At 42.0% G+C, this 19294-nt stretch overlaps 2 protein-coding genes across 2 annotated transcripts; one reads left to right on the top strand and one right to left on the bottom strand.

Moving 5' to 3' along the window:
• Positions 1–11878, top strand: LOC117814060 (bone morphogenetic protein 7-like). Its single transcript, XM_034685173.1, has 7 exons — positions 1–865; positions 5408–5597; positions 9751–9899; positions 10166–10372; positions 10449–10528; positions 10627–10737; positions 10824–11878. The coding sequence occupies exons 1-7, from the start codon at positions 469–471 to the stop codon at positions 10971–10973; spliced, it is 1284 nt and encodes a 427-aa protein (XP_034541064.1). The 5' UTR covers positions 1–468; the 3' UTR covers positions 10974–11878.
• Positions 10032–17815, bottom strand: LOC117814048. The gene is made up of 3 exons (XM_034685163.1): positions 17577–17815; positions 14945–16109; positions 10032–13434 (listed from the first exon to the last, which is right to left on the bottom strand). Exons 2-3 carry the CDS (start codon positions 16019–16021, stop codon positions 13087–13089), a joined length of 1425 nt encoding a protein of 474 aa, XP_034541054.1. The 5' UTR covers positions 16022–16109; positions 17577–17815; the 3' UTR covers positions 10032–13086.
• Between the last annotated feature and the right edge of the window lie 1479 nt (positions 17816–19294).

The raw sequence follows: 19294 nt of genomic DNA on the forward strand, positions 1-19294 counted from the left end.
AACAAAATGTGTGGTATTTAAAATGTGAGAGGATATGTAGATGTTAATAATTGGAGTACATTGAATGGTGGTGGTCCGCAAACATGTCCAGACAAAGGAAGCATTGATGGGGCACTTTGGTAAGAGAGATCAACACCCCCTCATCTTATTAACAAGGTAGAGAGGTGCGCACAGTGATTGGACGGTGATCAACTCCAGCCGTACCTTTATTGCCCCCCGCCCTTTTATATCTCCCAATCTTTCCAGCATTGGTTTATCCCATTCTGCACCCCTCCTGCCCCTCCCCTGACACAACGCCTCAATAAAATCCATTCCCTCGTTGCCTTAAAGAGGAGCGCACGGCACCAGGACAGTGCGTAAAAGTAGTCGATAGGAAATTTGGACTGATAAAGGAGAAGTGTTTAAATCTTGCCACGATAAGGGACATCATTCAGTTGTCTTTCAACTCGAGGAGCACTTTATTCCAAAATGCCGTCATGCACCCTGGAGACGTTAACGATCTTCTTGTGTTGGGGTTACTGCGTTGTGGCCTCACAGGTTTCTTTCTCCAACTTCTCCGTTGACAACGAGATGCGCTCCAGTTTCATCCAGCGGCGGCTGCGGAGTCAGGAGCGCAAGGAGATGCAGCGGGAGATCCTTGGGATCATGGGGCTGCCGCACCGTCCGCGGCCGCATGTCTACACCAAACACAACGCTGCGCCGATGTTCATGTTGGACCTGTATAATACAATCTCCACAGGCGTACACCTGCCCGGGTATTCTTACTACAAGCACGCCTTACCGGCCCAGGTGTCCCCCATCGTGACCCCGCAGGACAGCCGCTTCCTTGATGACGCAGACATGGTGATGAGCTTCGCCAACCTGGGTAAGTTTACAATCTGACTCAAATCACTTTTCCCCACTGAACAAAAGACATGTTAAGTTTACTTCTAAAATGAAAAACACACTTATAATATATTTATTTTGGTTCAGCAGTGTATACTTTAATTATATTCTAATACATGTAATGTAAGGACATCATGTTGAACTCAGTTACTGATATTATAATCCTCAATCATATTGTTATATCAAAGTATCTTAATGTGATAACAACACTCAATTCTATTAAGTGATAGAAGTTAACAATTTAAGTGTTTTTTATTTTCGAATCCTACTTTTTTACAGTTTCTTATACTGGGTCTTGTTGTTCACTGGGAAGTTTGACTCTTCTGATTAAATCAACTCCTTCACTCTCTCAAGCCTCACAATGATTATACAACAGATAGCAAAGTGTGTGTGTGTGTGTGTGTGTGTGTGTGTGTGTGTGTGTGTGTGTGTGTGTGTGTGTGTGTGTGTGTGACATTGACTTTTGGGTCCCTTCTTTCATTGAGATCCAGCATTATGCAGTGAGCTGCAAATGTTATGACAACATGCCTGTATCCGATTTCCTCTCAATTCCTTCAAAGCTGTGGGGGAGCAGCTTTAGTGGACTTTGTTTCACATGATTGAATGACATTTCTAATACTCACAGGGAATGAGGAATAGGTTGACTTTCATCAAGCCACTAACTGCATCTAACCATGTTTTATTTTGTCAGTAACCTCTGCAGATGTCTGAGTAGTGCTTTCCTGCATGTATGCATCTGTTTGTTTGTTTTGGGGGCTGAAATCCCAGGGGTCACAGGTGGGAGTTAGGGATCATTCAGACATTGTTTAATTTCTAAAAAGGCAAATCCTGCCTCTTGCTCCCTTGGAGACCCTTCAGCATCCATCTCATGGTGAATAAGCAGACAATCTTGTCTGTTGCTCTTATTCAGGCGTGATTGCATCCTCTACTGATCCTTTTTTGCACCTTCATTGTCTCAGTGTTTGCTGGAAGGCTGTGGGTCAAAGTGAAGATTTTGTTCTTCTAAGATAGCACTTCAAGAAGCCTTTAACCCCCTGTCTTTGAGTTTGTGCCAACAAGGCTGAACTAAAGCCTTTAAATAAAGAGCCATTACAAATCATATCCAACCAGCCTGTAAACAGATAGTTAATACAAAACATTAGAGGGTTTTGAATGAAAGATAAACTCTGAAACATAACATTTATGTCTTTAATCTCTGACTTTAACTGCCGTCTTCAGCTAATGATCTCTGGAAACACTGCTCTGAAAACTCTTAGCAGACTTCTGTGGTTCAACATCACAAGTGTTTGATTATAAAGAGGAAGAAGGAAAATAAAGGACACAAAGAGTGTGTATTATTTTTCCTAAAGCCCACCACAGCCTCCTGTGCTGATGATTGGCAGAGTTTTAAGCTGGGGCTCCCACATTGAGCTGGAGCGACTCTATCCTGGTGGTCTCTGGATGATCGCTTCAAGACCAAACTGGATTATGGTATTTCCCTTCCAGGGACCACAGCTTCCAGTGTGAGGGAGCACTGCTTTAAAGCTGCACATGCTCCTGTCCCAGTGCAGCCAGCTGTATGCTGCAGGTGGACAGTGATCTGAATAAGACTTCACTGTTATTTTTCCATAAATCAGCCTCAATCATCTGATCTTTGAGTGAAATTGATGTAGGACTAAAAAGAAGTCAAAGATAATAATAAGAAACCTTTATTTAATCTGTTTTTGACAGCTTTTTTTATACACCATAAAGTACACAATTGGTAAATACATCACTGCATACATTTACACTGCCTATGTTGTTTGTAAGGATGCCAAACCATTATTTTGAAATCAGCTCAGGAAGCATTCTTCACTTTTCCTTCAACATCACACAAAGCAGCCGTGAATGCACTATACCAAGTTTCTATCGTGTACCAAGAAAAATTTCATGCCGGGGGCAGATCTACCACTTCATCTTATTTCTATTACTAGTTCTTCTGTTCCGTGAACTACTGCTAAAATCTTGGCTTGGAGACACTTAATTGTGTAATGCCATGGCCGCAACACACCTGCAGAGCCTGGGAAAAGACGTAATGAACAGAAATGTCACAGAATGAGACATGCTCCCCGTACAAACAGAGGGATGATCGTGTCGCTGAAGAACAGAAGGTGTTCTCTGTGTTTTTGAGAACCAGCAGGATGAAATTAATTTGTCCTGCTAAGCTGATCTGAAGGAGGCCGAGAGAGATCAGGCCAAGAATGCTTTTTCTTGACAGACCAGAAAATCCCATTATGCTTCTCATTAGGATACATTGATTTGCAAACTAAATATTTTTCTTTAAGTCTAATTAGTCATAGCCTGATGAGATGCTAAAAACCCAGTATTGTCTTCTAAATTAATTGCATATTTACTGTTGGGTGTATTCAAAACATATATCAATCAGTTAACAAACACAATGGACTATTTTGCAGCAAATTTATTCAAATCTAAAATATTAGTTTGTATTTTCATTCTTACATTCTGCAAGAAAATAACTCTGTTGCCACCGACATTAATGGACTTTTAAGATGAATTCCCCGGAGTTATGCAATCAGTTGAAAATGTAAGTCTTAGGCTGTTTTCGAAATGGCCTGCTACATACGACCTACGAATGTAGTAGGCAGTAGGTGTTGCCTACTACATACTGCGTTTGAATTTAGTATGTAGTATGACTGTTCTGTTCGATCTGTGTTGTAGTACGCTGGGCCACACGTCACTGAATTTCTGGTTTCGGAATGCGGAAGTAAACAACGACCAAGCTGATCGCAAAAACTGCTTCTTTAGCATCACTTATGATTTGAAAAGTTAAGAAGTGGTTTATATGTAATTTAATAATTTTCACAGCACATAAAAACTGAGTGCTCCCCTCAAAAAAAAAGAGGAAAGAAAAAGCGGAACGAGTGCTGTGCATTGTGGGAAACAGTATGTGAGGCAGACTGGTCCGATGCATACTGTGAAATTTTCCTGAATCAGTAGACATCCGGGTAGTTTTGGCATACTGCAGATTTTGAACTTGTTCACATACTACTTACTACATACTGAATTGAAAAAAAAACAGCCTTAGCTTACTGATGTATAAAATAACTGTGATTTTGTGTCATTCTTCATTAGTCTTTCCTGTTTTGTTAGCAAATATTGTAGTACATCTTTAACCTTCCATGCTGATGTAAAAAAACAACAACAATGTAGTTAACCTCCTGTAAATGTGCTATAGGTTAATGATAGCTCTGTGGCTGTGGCCCTGCAGCATGAGGAGTAATCTGAAGTGTTGAAGTGCCTCCCAGAGGGAAGTTTGCATATCTGAGGTCTGATCTCTGTAGCTAATGGTCCCTAACATAAACACACCAAGTCCTTACAAGCAATTATTGCTTTCATAAAAACACCCCTCGTTCCCTTCCAGCATTTAATTGCAGTCAAACGAATGACTCGCACGGTCCAGAATGCACTGCTCTTAACGACCAGCAGCTCTAGTGTGTTTGTGTTGTTACAAATGTTTTGAGAAGACTGGGTCAGTGTGTGGGTGAGTGTATGTTCTGGTTCTTTTTCTAACATTGGTTGTCTTTACATTGAAACAATAGTAGACCATTAGGAACACGGGATGATGCAATGCTGATGTCATGGTGTATAACCGTGGACAGGATGTGTTTAAGGTGGCTAATCGCTTCCTCTCGCTCTGTGCACCCTCAGCAGAGACCTCCAGTGCTCTCTCCAAGGACAAACACATTGACTGACGCTGTAAAAACACAACACTCGAAAGCTTCAGGAAGCTTCGGGGTCTCTGTGACCGCCACTCCTGTGGAAACACTGAGTACCGGGAGGCTCTGCTGGCTCAGGGTGGGTTGGAAACCCTCTGTGCCATCAGGATACTGCTGCTTTACTTCGTCCTCTTCATCAGAATAAAAACAGTGGACAGTGCAACATGGCAAAATGATCAGGGAGGTGTGGGTGGTACCGGCTCCAGTAGTTTTGTGTGTTTCTCTATACTTTATGTGAGTGTGTTTATAAAAGCACACTGGCTGCTGTGGTTTTCCGGGCAGTGCCTTAATGGGCCTTTTCTTGTGGTCAGCACATGTGTGTAATTTAAACATGGAGCCAAACTCAGCCAGAGCGTGTTTTTTCTTCCCCCTCATTGGCTCGTATGGCAGACTTGACATAAATGATGTTTAGATCAGTCACTTCACTTGCGGGAGCAGGATTTTTCCTATTTCTGACCCTGTGCCTCTGAGATGTGGGCAGAGTGACATGCATCAGAGGATCGTTTGATTTAGCGTCAGATTGGACAGATATGTAACCACTGACTGTATTTCCATCTGATTGTACTCACAGTGGTTTGCCTTTTCCCCAGCTGCATAAACTTTCCCTTTGTGTGTTAGAAGTATTATTTTACTGTGGTTGACAGCAGACAACAATAAACCAAACAGAGGACTCATTGATCAATCACTAAATCATTACATCAAATCAAAAGTTGATTTACAATTATTCATTTCTCATCTCTTTTTTCATCCTCTCTTACTTCTGATAGTTGATCAGGATCCGGATCTTCTACTCAACCAGCACAACAGGGAATTCCGGTTTGATCTTTCCCGTATCCCAGAGGGAGAGGCCGTCACAGCAGCAGAGTTTAGGATTTATAAAGGTTTCATCCAGGAACACTATGAGAACCAGACCTTTCGAGTCAGTTTGTACCAGGTCCTTCAGGAACCTCCACACAGGTAAGTGTTTTCTGTCTGAGAATTAACTGGAACTTTCAGTTTGTTTCCTTCTTAGCTGCTGCTCACCTTTATATCTTTACAAGGTGGCATATCACATAATCTCATTCTCACTTAGTCACTTCTGCCCTTCCTTATTTCTGCCACCATTGACATTTCACCTCAAACACACATTAACACCTAAAGGTGAAGCATGAGAAAGAGTCAGGCGATCTTTGGAAACAATGATGAATAATCTGGTAATGCAAGATGGATGACCTATACATGCAACAGATTACGAGATGTTTTCACTGGATGGTTGGCTGGTTGCACGAGAAGGTCAGGAATCTTTACAGTGATAATGATTCAACTTACAGGGGGTGGAAATGTCTTCAACAGGTTTGGGGAACTATTCAATCGTTATTATGATTTAACAAAATTAAAATGTCATCCTCATGGTGAAACCAGAGTATTTATTTGTATATCGCAGTGTTTCACAACCTGTGAATATTCACATGTAACAGCCAATAGGAGTTCTCCTTAATTCAAGTGCTATCATAGCTCTTGGTGAAGTATACCTACAACTAGAAAACAGATGAGGCCACCACATATATTAAAATAATATGAAGTATGTTGTTTAGAATTAGCTCCTTTCTCCATCCCTGGGTCTTCTTTATCCTGTCTCCGCCAAGTCTCGATGTTGAATCAAAGAGCTCTTGGTGCCCATAAGTGGTGACAATAGATATTTTCCTGCTGGCCAGGCAGAAAAGTGCATCTACTCACTTCTTTGTGTTGACTTAGTATGTTGTATGTTTCCAAAGAAAAAAAATCCCTGGCATTTGGTTTCAGAAAACGATTGGATTTCTTTGTTTTGGGCACAATAAATGTCAGCAAAATGTTTGCGTGTCCAATTTTTTGTTTAGATATTCCAGTCTGCAATCAAATTATTCAACTGAGGGTCTAGATGTGACTTTTTAGGAACTGTTTCCCAAAACCACCACTCTGGTATTTACTATGATTATTTTCAGAAAGACGGTTTCTCCAGAAGGAAATAGTTCCCAAAAGATGTTATTAGGGGATATATTAAAAGGACTTTTAGTAAGTCAACATCACCAAAGAGATAACAGTCATCTCTCCAACTTTGGATAAATGATATACCTGACCAAAGCATGATGAGATAACAAGAATCATATTTGTACTACTGTGTGTTTTTCTGGGCATACAGGTGTTAGGTCGCTGTACAAGCACACACATCTGTCCTTCTATCTCTGCATCTGTCGACATTTCCCCACAGGTTATTTTTGCTGTTGTAAGTGTCAGCACTGAAGCTGTTTACATAGACATTAGTGCCAATTACAGAAGCACAGCATTTCTCTCCAGATCATGTTTACTCTCACACAGTCAGAGTAGGACAGTCCCAGGAGACCTGCATTTACAGCACACAGCTCCAATCACATATCACACTTCTAACCCTCAACACGTCACTTTACTGCCTCTCTCTTTCACACAGGTGGTTATTCCTCCGTGTCTCTGTCTGTCTGTGTTTGTGTTTTGTCTGTCAGTCTGCCAGCAACTATGCCACACTAACACCAATTTCTTGTTTCACACTTTCACACTACAGATGATCTGATAGAAAAATGACAAGGCTCCACACATCCCCCGTCTCTCAGTTGTTTTCCTGCCCACTTCATAAAATCTCGGTGATTGGAGGATTCATGTGCAGACAGCAGATTTAAATGCTTCAGGTGACAGTGGGGCTGACGATGGTGTTAAGGACAACACCATTGTCATTCAGCGACACACAAAGGCCCCTCCACACAGACGAGCAGGCTGCAGGACTACAGGCAGACGACTGCCTGAGGGTCTTTAACTCTCTGTAAATAGAGCCATTGACTTTGAAATGTAGTCTACAATGTTTTAAGGGCAATTACCAAAATGTCCATTTGCTTACAGCTGATCACAAGGATATAAAGTCAAATCATCAGGTATGACCCATTTGACAACGATAGTGACAGTATTCATGGACCTATGGATGCTGTTAAAGCTGCAACATAGTACAGAGACCTCAAGACTAATATTAAAAAAGGTCTTTAATCTGATATTATTTTCAGGTAACATTTTTTTATCTATTTTGCTATATCTGTCCACCTGTAGTACGGACTTTTTAGGTCCCGATACCGATATCGATACCTGGGCTTTGGTATTTGCCAATACCCATACTAGCCGATTCGATCCTAGTATTGATTTAACAATCTCTATTCCTTAATGTGAGGGTAGAATCATGTTTTGGCAACTTCAAGCTTTTCTGACTTGATGGTGAACTGTACCTGGGTTCCAAGTGCTAAACCAGAAGCTGGAATGCCTTTATTTCAAGGATCAGGACCAATTAAATCCAATAACCTTTCCGTTTTTTCACACTTTGAATTCATTAATAGAAGGTTTCTTACTTCTTTGCTGTAGGCTAAAGCTGATGTAAACTTCTTCCTTTGGGCTCCCATTCTATTTTTCAGCGCAAGTGCCATCTTTCCAAACATTAGCATTGCACACGTTGCAAGTTTCCGGCGGAGTTGTTAGCAAAAGAAGCATGCACCTAAACTGCAGAGTCTCTGTAGTTGTCCTCCTTCATGCTCCACCGGGCAAAAATGCACAGACCGTCCAGTGCTGATGACGTAGGAGACGCACATGGCTGTTGTAAACACAGAAAAGCATAGAACTGAGATGAAGAGATCCGCCATATGGATCGGCACTATATATCGGCCCCATGTCACCGATATCCGATCTAGCTTTTTGAGTCCGATCTAGCCGATATCCGATACCAGGATCAGATCGGTGCATCCCTAACCTGTAGTTTCAATAGATTATTTGTTCCCCTAAATAACATTTTCATTTTCCTCGAAAATAATAAAACTCTGACAAAACTAAAAGTGGTAAAAAGTAGAAAGCAGTCAATGTCTGTGAAAGCAAGTAGTTACGTCCAACTTTAAAGCTCCTGTGAGAAATGTTAGCTGGTTATGAAACAGACTGAATTTAATGTTAATGTTTTTAAAAAGTATCCAACCTTAACAAAACCATCCACATTGAAATTAATAATTTCTGTATAGCATTATTTTAAATGTCTGGAACCACATGTGGAGAGTAGGTGTTGGCAAAAGTGATTGACTGCACCCTAACAAATTGTTTATATCTTCAATGGCAAAGATTCAATAAGTCATACATTTAAGTGTAAAAACAAACTAAGATGAAGAATTTCTTGATAAAAAACAGGTCTTGAATTAAAAAGTTTCTCACAGGAGTTTTAGTTGAAAGTTTTTAAAATCCATAACTGCTGTTGAATTTAGACAGAACTGTTGCCCTTTCTAAGAACGGTTGAAAAGCTTTTGATAACTCAACATATGTGGAGTTAATAGAACTGATAAAGCATTGGGTTTTATTATTGGTTCCTGTGCAGCCACATTCAGCAACAACTCAGCTTTATAAGTTATTCTGTTTGTTTTTTTGCTGACAGTCTTGGCTATGTACAGAGTTGGACAGAGATAGGTGTCACAATTGGCTGAAAAACAGCATACCACTGTTTTCGTAAAACGTATTTGCGGTGTTATATTTATTATTTTCCCTCTGCATTGGCCAAAACATCGGGGGATATTTATCAAAACATGTACTGTTAAAATTCTGCCTTAATTTAAGGACCTTATCCTCAAGGCTGTTGTGATTCTAAAAACCAATCTACTGGCACGTTGTCGAAATGTTAAGTTGTCTAATGGCTTCCTTTCAGCACCGTGCCTATTACGGCACCACAGGTGTAGTTTTTTTTAAGTGTTAGAATAGTAAACTTATGAAGCTAGAATTGCAGCCAACAATTTTCATAAGCATACCAGACTCTTTGAGACATTGTTTTTGAGCCTGCCAACACATTATGGCAATTTCAGGGATTTAAAACACCTCTGCAGAAACATTAAAGCAAAGGGCGTGCAACAAACCACACATTACATTTCATCACCTCAGCATTTCTTTGAAGTTAGGTTTCCATATACATCTAGTGATACTGAAATCCTTTGATGTTGCATCCAGGGAATAAGAGAGCTTGAACCAAACAAGAATATTCCAATGCGAGGCGATTCTTTAAGTGCAAATGCCAATAGCATAATTTTTGCATTCAATATCACTTTTCTCTTCCCAGTGAAGTGGAGCTCCTTCTGCTAGACCAGCGAGAGGTGTGGGCTGCTGAGGAGGGATGGCTCATCTTTGACCTGACCACTACCAGTAACCTCTGGCTGTCGGACTCTGAACAGAACTTGGGCCTGCAACTTGTCGTGGAAGACAGCCATGGTTAGTAACGTGCATGTTTCTTGATCTTTAGATCAATACTAACAACAACAGGAATAAAGTTTTTGTACGGAGGAATAATTAAATGTTCTTTGAACCTTGTGGCAAAAAAAGACCACACTGGACCACCAGGTTCTCAGAGATTTGACCCTTTATTGTGGTTGTTGTAGATGTATATCATTATATCGTAGAAATTAATCGTTAAGCAGTGGCTTAGATGTGCTTTTGACTGAGACTCTTATACTTCTGCTCTTTGCCTCCCTCTGTAGGCCAGAGGAGGATTCCTCGGCTGGCAGGTCTGGTGACAAGCAGTGGGCCTCATGAGAGGCAGCCCTTTATGGTTGCTTTCCTCAGAGCAGATGAGGTGCGTCTACGAAGCATCCGCTCCGCCTATGGCCACAAAGGACGCCACTCCAACCGCTCCAAACCCCAGAGGACTGTACAAGATGCACTAAAGGCAGTGGAGGCTGCAACAGGTACGTGAGCTCTTTAAAGCCTGTAATAATATGATCACACTGGTACTTGTATGTACTCATGTTTGCATGTTTTCAGTTTCAGATAGCCTTGGCATCTCTAAAGAGGGATGTAAAAAGCATGAGCTGTATGTCAGCTTCAGAGATTTAGGATGGCAGGTATGCTTCATAAATTTAATTTGACCTCATTGTAATATAATGTAATTCTTCAGAAAGTGGTATTTCACTGACACTCTCCTGTTGTCTTCTCTGATCAGGATTGGATCATTGCGCCAGAAGGTTATGCAGCATACTACTGCGAGGGAGAATGTGCCTTCCCTCTCAACTCCTACATGAATGCCACAAATCATGCTATTGTGCAAACTTTGGTAAAATCCTAAACAGATGACAGACCCTCTCACTACAACTGATTTCTACATTGTATGGTACTGATCTGTGCTTCTTTTGTCTCCAGGTGCACTTCATCAACCCAGAGACAGTACCAAAGCCCTGCTGTGCCCCCACCCAGCTCCATGGCATCTCAGTGCTCTACTTTGACGACAGCTCCAACGTCATCCTCAAGAAGTACCGTAACATGGTGGTCAGATCCTGCGGATGTCATTGATAATTCATACTCCCTCCTGTGAGCTCTTTAAATCTGGATGGATCCGTAATGAAAGACGAAGTGAAGGAACAGGAGACAAGAGATGATTGACTGGCTGGTCCTCAGGGAGCACCAAGCTTTAATCTGGTGTACTATTCAGCTTCCCACGCAGCATTAACTACTACCATGAACCAATTGGAGCTATTTGTCACAGAGAGAGGTTGGACAAAGGGTTTCTTTGTTTTCCTTCAACTGTGACTTGCAGAAGTGTGCTGCAAGGACTCTGAGCATTGTGGAGACTTTGAATTATGTGTAATTTAATTCTAGAAACAGAAAGCAAAAACATGTTGTCTAATGAGGGACACAGATCTACCTGTATTTCAATTCTTTTCAGACCATCAGGTAACACCTGCATGGAAATGTGCATTGGGAAACTCATTTCACAGCTCATAAAACTTGAAAGCACCATCTGCCTGTTGAACCACTGCGCCTTGTCTTTTGGAACAGCTGGATGAACTTTTCTCCTAAAGAGGACAGAAAACACATTCTCGACCAAACTTTACCGTTGTTGAGCTGTTTTTTCAGCAGGTGTAAGACATCTGGCAGCTCATGGCTGTGCTGCTGATGTACAGGAGCTCAGTGATGATTGACAGCAGAGACTGTTAATAACAGTGTGTGGGTCTGGAGAGCCGCCTGTTGGACCTGGTTTCCCCGATAGAGACATACATCACCGGGGCTGTGAAAGTAATATAGTCTGCAAGATCTCAGTGATTCATCCTATGAGGCAAACAGCAGGGTGTTCACCATCACCCTAGACTGCAGCTGCGCGAGGTGTCAGAGCAGAGCTGCAGGTGGGCAAAAAGAAACTGCATCTTTTATTGTGTCAGATTATAGGAGTCGAATAAATGGAAGCTGTCGAACAAGAAGCTGGCGTGTGTTTTTGCATGATTTAGATGCAGTAATGGTCCTTACAATGAGATTCACAGGGGCTACTTAACTGATGTTACTTGAGCATTTTATGTGAAAAATTTGAAGAAAACTTTACACAAGCCATATTTATTCAACTGAGAAACCTATTTTACAAAATGTAGAGTGTATCTGCACATACAGCACCATGTCTGCCCTCACTGTGGCATCATGTTTGAGTTTTATGGTCTGCATTTTAATTGTTTCTTTCAGATGTGCGCCAGCATGCCCTTGAGGACAGTTCTTTGCTGTGCTGACATACAGATAACAGATTGTGCTTTTAAAGTACTCTGAATGGAACAAACATCCACTGTGAAAAATGGAACAGGCATTTAAAATAAAGCACCAGTACATAAGTAAAGCAACTGTATACAACCAGGCAAATAAAGGCATTGATGTGACACTCACAGAGCTTCAATATTACAGCACAGCCCACACTGTTTATACAAAGATTATGTCTTTCCTTCACCATAAATAGAAAATAGAGGTAGACGTGTAATCTAATATTACCGAGTCAATTAAAAGTGGTGATAAATCTCATCAGGAAACTTCATTATCAAAATGAGGTCTAGGTCATCAGAAGCTTTTGGCATCAAGTAAATGCAACCATCGAAATTATATTCATAATTTAAGATCACAAAGGAGTCTTACATAATATAAGGAGGAAGATAGATAAACTTTGATCAGCAGTTAAGGACCTGAGGGAGTTTCACTGCCTTTATAGGAACGTGGGCTGATTTTTTCAGCACTGCTTGAAATGATTCAAAAGCTCTATTTAGACCTCCAAACATTATTCTCTGAATTTACAGGATCTTTTTACAATTTACTCTTACTGAAGCATCTCCACCTGGCAGTAAATATGTAGACTTCGGTCTTCCACTTTGAAAATGCATGAGATGTAGTGAAATATCGTGCATTATAAAAGTCTGAATAGACTTTGATGAGCTCAAAAGTAAAGCAATATTCTAACTCAATGCAACAAATATACTCTGAGGGTTCCTGAGATTTAATCTTATCACACCTCCTCAGATTTGACTCCTGGATTAAAATGACAGCCAAGCTCATAAAAGAAAAGTATTCAGGAGGTAGAAAGAGAGCATTGTGGGCTGGATAAAGCAGAGCTTAGAGAGATAGACTTCTTTCTTGTCTGTAATACAGACTCTTCTCACTACAGACTGTTAGTCCTTGAACCTTTCAGCTCAGGGGCTGAATAGTGTCTCCTCCTGACAGCCTCTGCTTCCTTCCTTTTACCCCCTGCCTCTGAGGAAACCTGCGCATGTTGTGCCTTTAGGGACTCACACCTTCCTTCCAAAATCCTGGGGGAGGTTTTTGGCTCCAGGTTGGCTGATGGTAGAGGCCTGTGGGCTGAGATAGGGGTGAGGGCGAGGCAGACATCCCCCACACTGAGCTGGCGGCACTGCAGGCCACAGAGACGGGCTGTCTTCTGAGGGCTGCAGGAGGACCAGCCCCGCCCACGTACAAAGAAAGGGTACTCCACATAGACATCCACCAACTCCTGCAGGAGGATGTTACATATGAGCAAGATCAAATGCAATAATGCAGCTCATACATTTGTTCACTAGAGGGTGGTACTATTCTGTTCAGCTCAATTTGTGTCAATAAAGTGAGAGAAACTTCTAGAGTTTTAGACTTCTTTGAAACAGCAACATTACAATTTTGAATGTTGTTCATTTTAAGGATCTTTTCCAGAACTTAAATAAACTCACTTGAGACCTATGCTAATGAGCAAATTTTACAGTTACCACAACATTCCTGCCTGAATGGCTCCCATCCTTGTTTGTGGCAGCCAAAACAAGCATTTCATTTGTGCCTTTAAGAAGGCTGCTTAACTTAGATATAAAACAAATAGAAATAGAATCTGACTTGAAACCCTAAAAAACCTCATGAAAATGGCACAAAGCTCATCACTGTGTGGAAGACTGGGCTAGCAAATAGTGCAACAGTTGAAGCAAAATGTTATCCTTTATAAAATTGCAATGTATTTGGGGATTTCACTGCCCACAGTACAGTAATCTGGAAAATCTCTGTAGACAAGAATCAAGACCAAAATAAACAACAACATGGTCTGATCGTTATCTTCAGATGGCACTACATTAAAAACAGAAACACTTTTGGAGTGGACATCACTGCATGGCTCAGGAACACTTACAAAAACCACGGTTTGTAAATACAGTTTGTTGCTGCATTCTGCAGACTGAGGTGACATGGAAAACTGTTCTGTGATACGACTTGTCAAAATGTACCATTCTTTTTGGAAATCATGGACATTGGGTCCTCCACTCAAGAGGAGAGGGACCATCTGCCATCTGACTTATCACCACACAGTTAAAAGAAACAGCCTCTGTGATAGTATAGGGGTGCAATAGAGCATTATCCTGAATATTTTGTAAAGACAAGATTAATGCTCAATTATAGTGGTTTTGGCGAAATATGCTGCCAAGTATCTTGACAATACCAAACCCCATTCTGCACATTCCGGTTGAGTAATAACAGAGTCTGGGGGCTAAACTGGCCGCCCAGTGGAAATTTGAGTTTTTCATATTACGCCCAATCATGCCACTTTCTTAATTAAGGCATTTGGTCTCCTCAGTTACCACAGGCTTTCAGAGGGTTGATAAAAGAAAGTTTTTGAAACCTGTTCCTGACACAAATTCAGAATCGGCATATTTATTTCTCAGTCATGTCAACATTTGATATGTGGCCTTTGTGCTACTTTCTATTACACGTGGGTTTTTCACAGTTTTGAAAATCACCACATTCAGTTTCTATTTGCATTTTACACAGGGTCACAACTCTTTTTGCAAACAGGGTGATAGTTTCACTCTTTACAAAGGTTGTGTGCTAAAATGAAATGTTAATTAATTGTGAGGAAGTTTATGCAAAAGTTGTATCAGTTAACAAATCATTAGAATCTCCATATGACCTGTATTAAACATTATACTATCTTAGCGGAGTAATGCCATCTACATGTGAGCAGTGAATACCACACAGAGATTTTACTTCACCTGTGACTGCTGGTTATGAAGCAGAATGAGCAGACGGGAGATGGAGGAGGAGGATGAAGGGGAGATGCTCTGCACCGTGCAGGAGCTCAAACACAGGTCCGGACAGGCCAGTGATCCCAACAGGAAGTCCTCTGTCTGCAGGTGCTCCACCCGCCTCAGCCGCCCGTCTCTGAGTTCAATCAGAGAGCCTGCCACAAAGTGAGGCAGCAGCCAGGGAAACTGGTTAGGAGAGGTAGAGGAGGAGAAGGAGGGGGAAGGGGAGGCCTGACCAGAGGATCTTGATGAATCCTCCTTCATGGACATGTATGTGTTCCTTGAATTATGGTCCGGGGAAACTCCTATGAGGGAATGTCCAGGATGTTTGGCAACCTTTGCTGACTTGAGTAAGAGGTCATGTTGCAGGGTGAAGTCCTCAGGTGCAGACTGAGGTATAAGTGTGCTTAACAAAGGAGAATTTACTTTTTCAATCCTGGGAAAATATGCAGCTTTTCTTTCTTTTCTCCTCAGATATGGTCCTTTATTTCTCCCATTGCTCTGCCTGTCTGTGCTTAAACTCTTTTCCCTGAGTGTCTTGAGTTGCTCCCAGCTGTGCGCCCCACCTGCTCTCTGAAAACCCTCAGGGGGAAGGCTGAACCTGGAGATGTGGTGTTGATAGCCAGGGTGGAGAACAGGTGCAGGAGAGAGGTGGCTAGGGTGCTGATAGTGATGAGAAAAGTCCCATCGAGGCTGCAGGGAGTTAAAGTCTCTCCACTCTGCCCAGCCATGATGCTCCCTGAACGCAGATACGTGGGGTTTGGACCTGGGTGATGTGAGAGTCTGCATCCAGGGCTGATACAGAGCAGGGACCCTCCTCGGTACAGGCTGGAAAGGGCTGGTGTGCTTAGTCTTAAACTCACTTTGGCTCCGGTAAGGGAAGGGGGCTTTGAATGTTGTGGCATCACACTCTTGTTGATGCTGCTGCTGTGGTGGTGGAGGTGTCGGTGGGCTTGGTCTTTGGTCCCTCTTCTTAAGCGGGAGGCTGTCCCTGTCTGGGACTAGAGCTTGGTTCGGTGTGAAGCTCATTGGCTCACGCGGCATGTCACTCACAATTGCACTGCATGAGGAGTTCTTTAACTCAAGTGCCACAGACAGAGACAGAGGCGGCCGGGTCAAGGGTCATCACAATCTGTAAAATACGAAGAAAAAAAAATACTGAACTTTACATCTCAAACAAGCTTAAGCTAAAAAAAAAAAAATCAAATCAGTCTCCTTCTATCTCAGTCTGTCACTTCCTTCACACATTTCTCAATTAGTGACAGAACTTTCCTTCCCTCTCTTCATAATGTGCCGCCTGCTGAGATCATTGCCTGTAAACATCCCCTTGACACACCACTAACAACTTCCCCACTCGCTTTTAACAGTGGCTTTCCAACCACAAATTGCTATTTCTGATGGGCATCTAACAACTCTTTGTTAAAAAAAGTTACTATGGTAACAAAGTACTGCTCTGTGTGGTTGTGAGAGTAGTGAGGACAATGCAAAGTAAATGGTTGGGGGTGGGTGTAAAGTTGGATGTTAGGTTTTCATCACAAGGCTGCAATCATCTTTTAGTCAAGTTTTCAAGAGGATGTTTTCACTGGAAACATATGAAAGTGTGTTTTCAGTCAATAAAAGAGTGCTGGTGTCAAACACACAGCGTGTATCTTTCTCATGGGAATGAAGGGATCTCCAACAACTTGAGCTGTTGAAAACCATCATCCACCTTAAATGCACGCACAGGAGTGAGTCAGTACAGGGCTAAATATAAGCACCTTGAGGCCACACAAACACACACATACACTGATGGGGATTTTTTCACAGCCAAACACTCTGCAAGCACATCATTTGCACATCGTGATGCAGAGAAGTAAAGACTTTACAGCCTATCAATGCAAAGCTCATGTCAGTGTCCTGTATTATGTCATCATCACAGCCGAGCATCACCGCTGAATGAACCTCTATGCCCGACAGGCACATCTCTGATATTGTGTGTGTGTGTGTGTGTGTGTGTGTGTGTGTGTGTGTGTGTGTGTGTGTGTGTGTGTGTGTGTGTGTGTGTGTGTGTGTGTGCGTGTGTGTGGGGGATCAGACAACTCCCTCACACTTACATTCCTATGCAGCATTATACCATGAGACATAAATAGATAAGTGTTTGTCTGCTAAATGCCTGCAGTGTAAATGCAAATTCATTCAAATGGCCTAGATATATGTTCTACCAACATACACACATGTACAAATAGATCATGACCCAAACAGACCCACAGTCATGTCACTCAGACTCAATAACCTTATGAGGTGATGAGTTCACAGCAGGAAATGACATGAATGCACAGCAGTGTTCAGTGTGTTAGGTGCCTTCATGATTATGATAATCTCCACAGAGGACGGGGTCATTTGCATATCAGCAGTGGCAATATTGCACTTAGTCAGTTTGATGTTTCTATCTATGGAGCTGAAGCGCAGTACAAGCAAATTTAACCTGCGGTTCAGAATCCCACAGACCGCGAAGAGTTCCTCAGACATGCATTTACAGTCAGACTGAAGCACATATTAAAACTAAAACATGTTCAGTAAATCAAGATATTACAAGAAAAGCTTTACATTTGAGACTTACATGTTTCTCCATCCGTCCATCCATCTGTTTCCCTGTGAATCCATCTTCACACAGCATGTCCCTTCATGTTCACAGACACTCCACACACACACACAAACACACCTGTCTGGCTCCCAGTCTGCAGGTGCAAAAGGCACAACAGAGCAGAGTGAAGAGAAGCATCCAGACAAGCTCAACAGACTGTCTATCAGACACGCTCTCCTCCTTTTCTTTTCTCCTCTTCCTCTCTCTCTTTTCCCTCCTACTCGCTTTTTACATTTTACACTCCCACTCTACTTAGTCAGTCAGTCCTGTTAACCTTTCTCAGACACATTTGATGTCTCTCCCTCATCCTCTCTTACTTTCTTTCTCTCTCTCTCGCATCTGAACTTGTTCACCCTGTGTTTGCTGCTGAGTAGCACTCTCAGCCTCTCTTCCATTTGTAGTCACACTCTTCTTCCTCTCTCTCTCCATATTCCACTCCTCTCTCTCCCTCGCTCCATAGCTCTCTGTTGTTGGATGTATAATTAGAAATGAGACTGCTGTGCAACTCCTCAGCTGATGGTAGGCGTATGACTGCCTGATGGCTCTGGCGCTCTGCCTGGTGTAGTGAGGGTGGGAAAACGTTGCTTTAGACCAGCCTGGACACACTCAAGCGAAAAAAAGGGGGGATTGCAACACTGAAATCTTGCTATCACATATGCAATCTACACACATAGCATATCTCACTTCCTGCTTTTCTCACCTCAGTAGGCAGACGTGGACTAGGAGTGTTTCATCCTGGACTAGTGAGATACCAAACAGCAGGAACGCTTTGAAAGATCAGTAATTGCTTATGAGGAAAGTGTTCAGAGGTCAGGTTTAAGTACTCCAGCCAATCCTCTGCAAGAAAAGAAGACCTTTTCATGATTGTGTAGACAATATAAATGCTATCCCCTCACCCACACCACGCTGCCTGCTGCTTACTCTCTATATGTTTCTCCTCACTTTCTTCTGGCTTGCTTTCTTGCCTCCCTCTTTCATCTAGTTCTAAATGCACAAGAAAGGAGGACTTGGCTTTTGCTTCATGGCCGCCTCAGCAGCACAGCAGCCCAGGTCTGTGCTATTGATTCTGCAGGGCCTCAGCAGGTGAACCCCCAGTCATGAAACAACCCACGCAGAATTTAGTTTGAGGTGAAGAGGATTTCTCACTTTGAGTCACACCACGTTTCCTCTGCCCACTCTCTCTCCCTCTCTCTCGTTCTATCTCTCAATTTTTTTTCTCTGTCCTCTGATGTACACACGCATTTACACACAAACACACTCGCAGCAGAAGATAGCAGCACAGTAAGATGCTGCCTCTTTGTCTCAAGCAGCACATTAAGGCTAAACCACGACAACCACTGACATTTACGAAGCGTGTTTTTATTGATAGACATCACCACTCACTCCTACCACTTCCCAACTGCTTCATGACATTCTGGTTTGAAGTTTTACCTCTCAGACTGGCACTTACACTAAATATTAGTTTCAGTAGTGAAAGTTTCTCATAAACTTCTCAGAAATTAGATTTTGTATTTGGAGAGTTTCATGCAACAGTATTTAGAAAATACTTCATACAAAGGAAAAAATCAAATCAATCAAAAATTTGTAACATAACTGTTGAGTCAACAAAATAATCATAGACGATCAACAAGTTCTCTCACTTTCAGCTGATTCTCATGAGCTGATTCTGGCAATGACTCACACCAACCAACTTG

The sequence above is a fragment of the Notolabrus celidotus genome, chromosome 1 (genome assembly GCF_009762535.1).
Source record: "Notolabrus celidotus isolate fNotCel1 chromosome 1, fNotCel1.pri, whole genome shotgun sequence".
In the NCBI taxonomy this organism is placed as follows: Eukaryota; Metazoa; Chordata; class Actinopteri; order Labriformes; family Labridae; genus Notolabrus; species Notolabrus celidotus.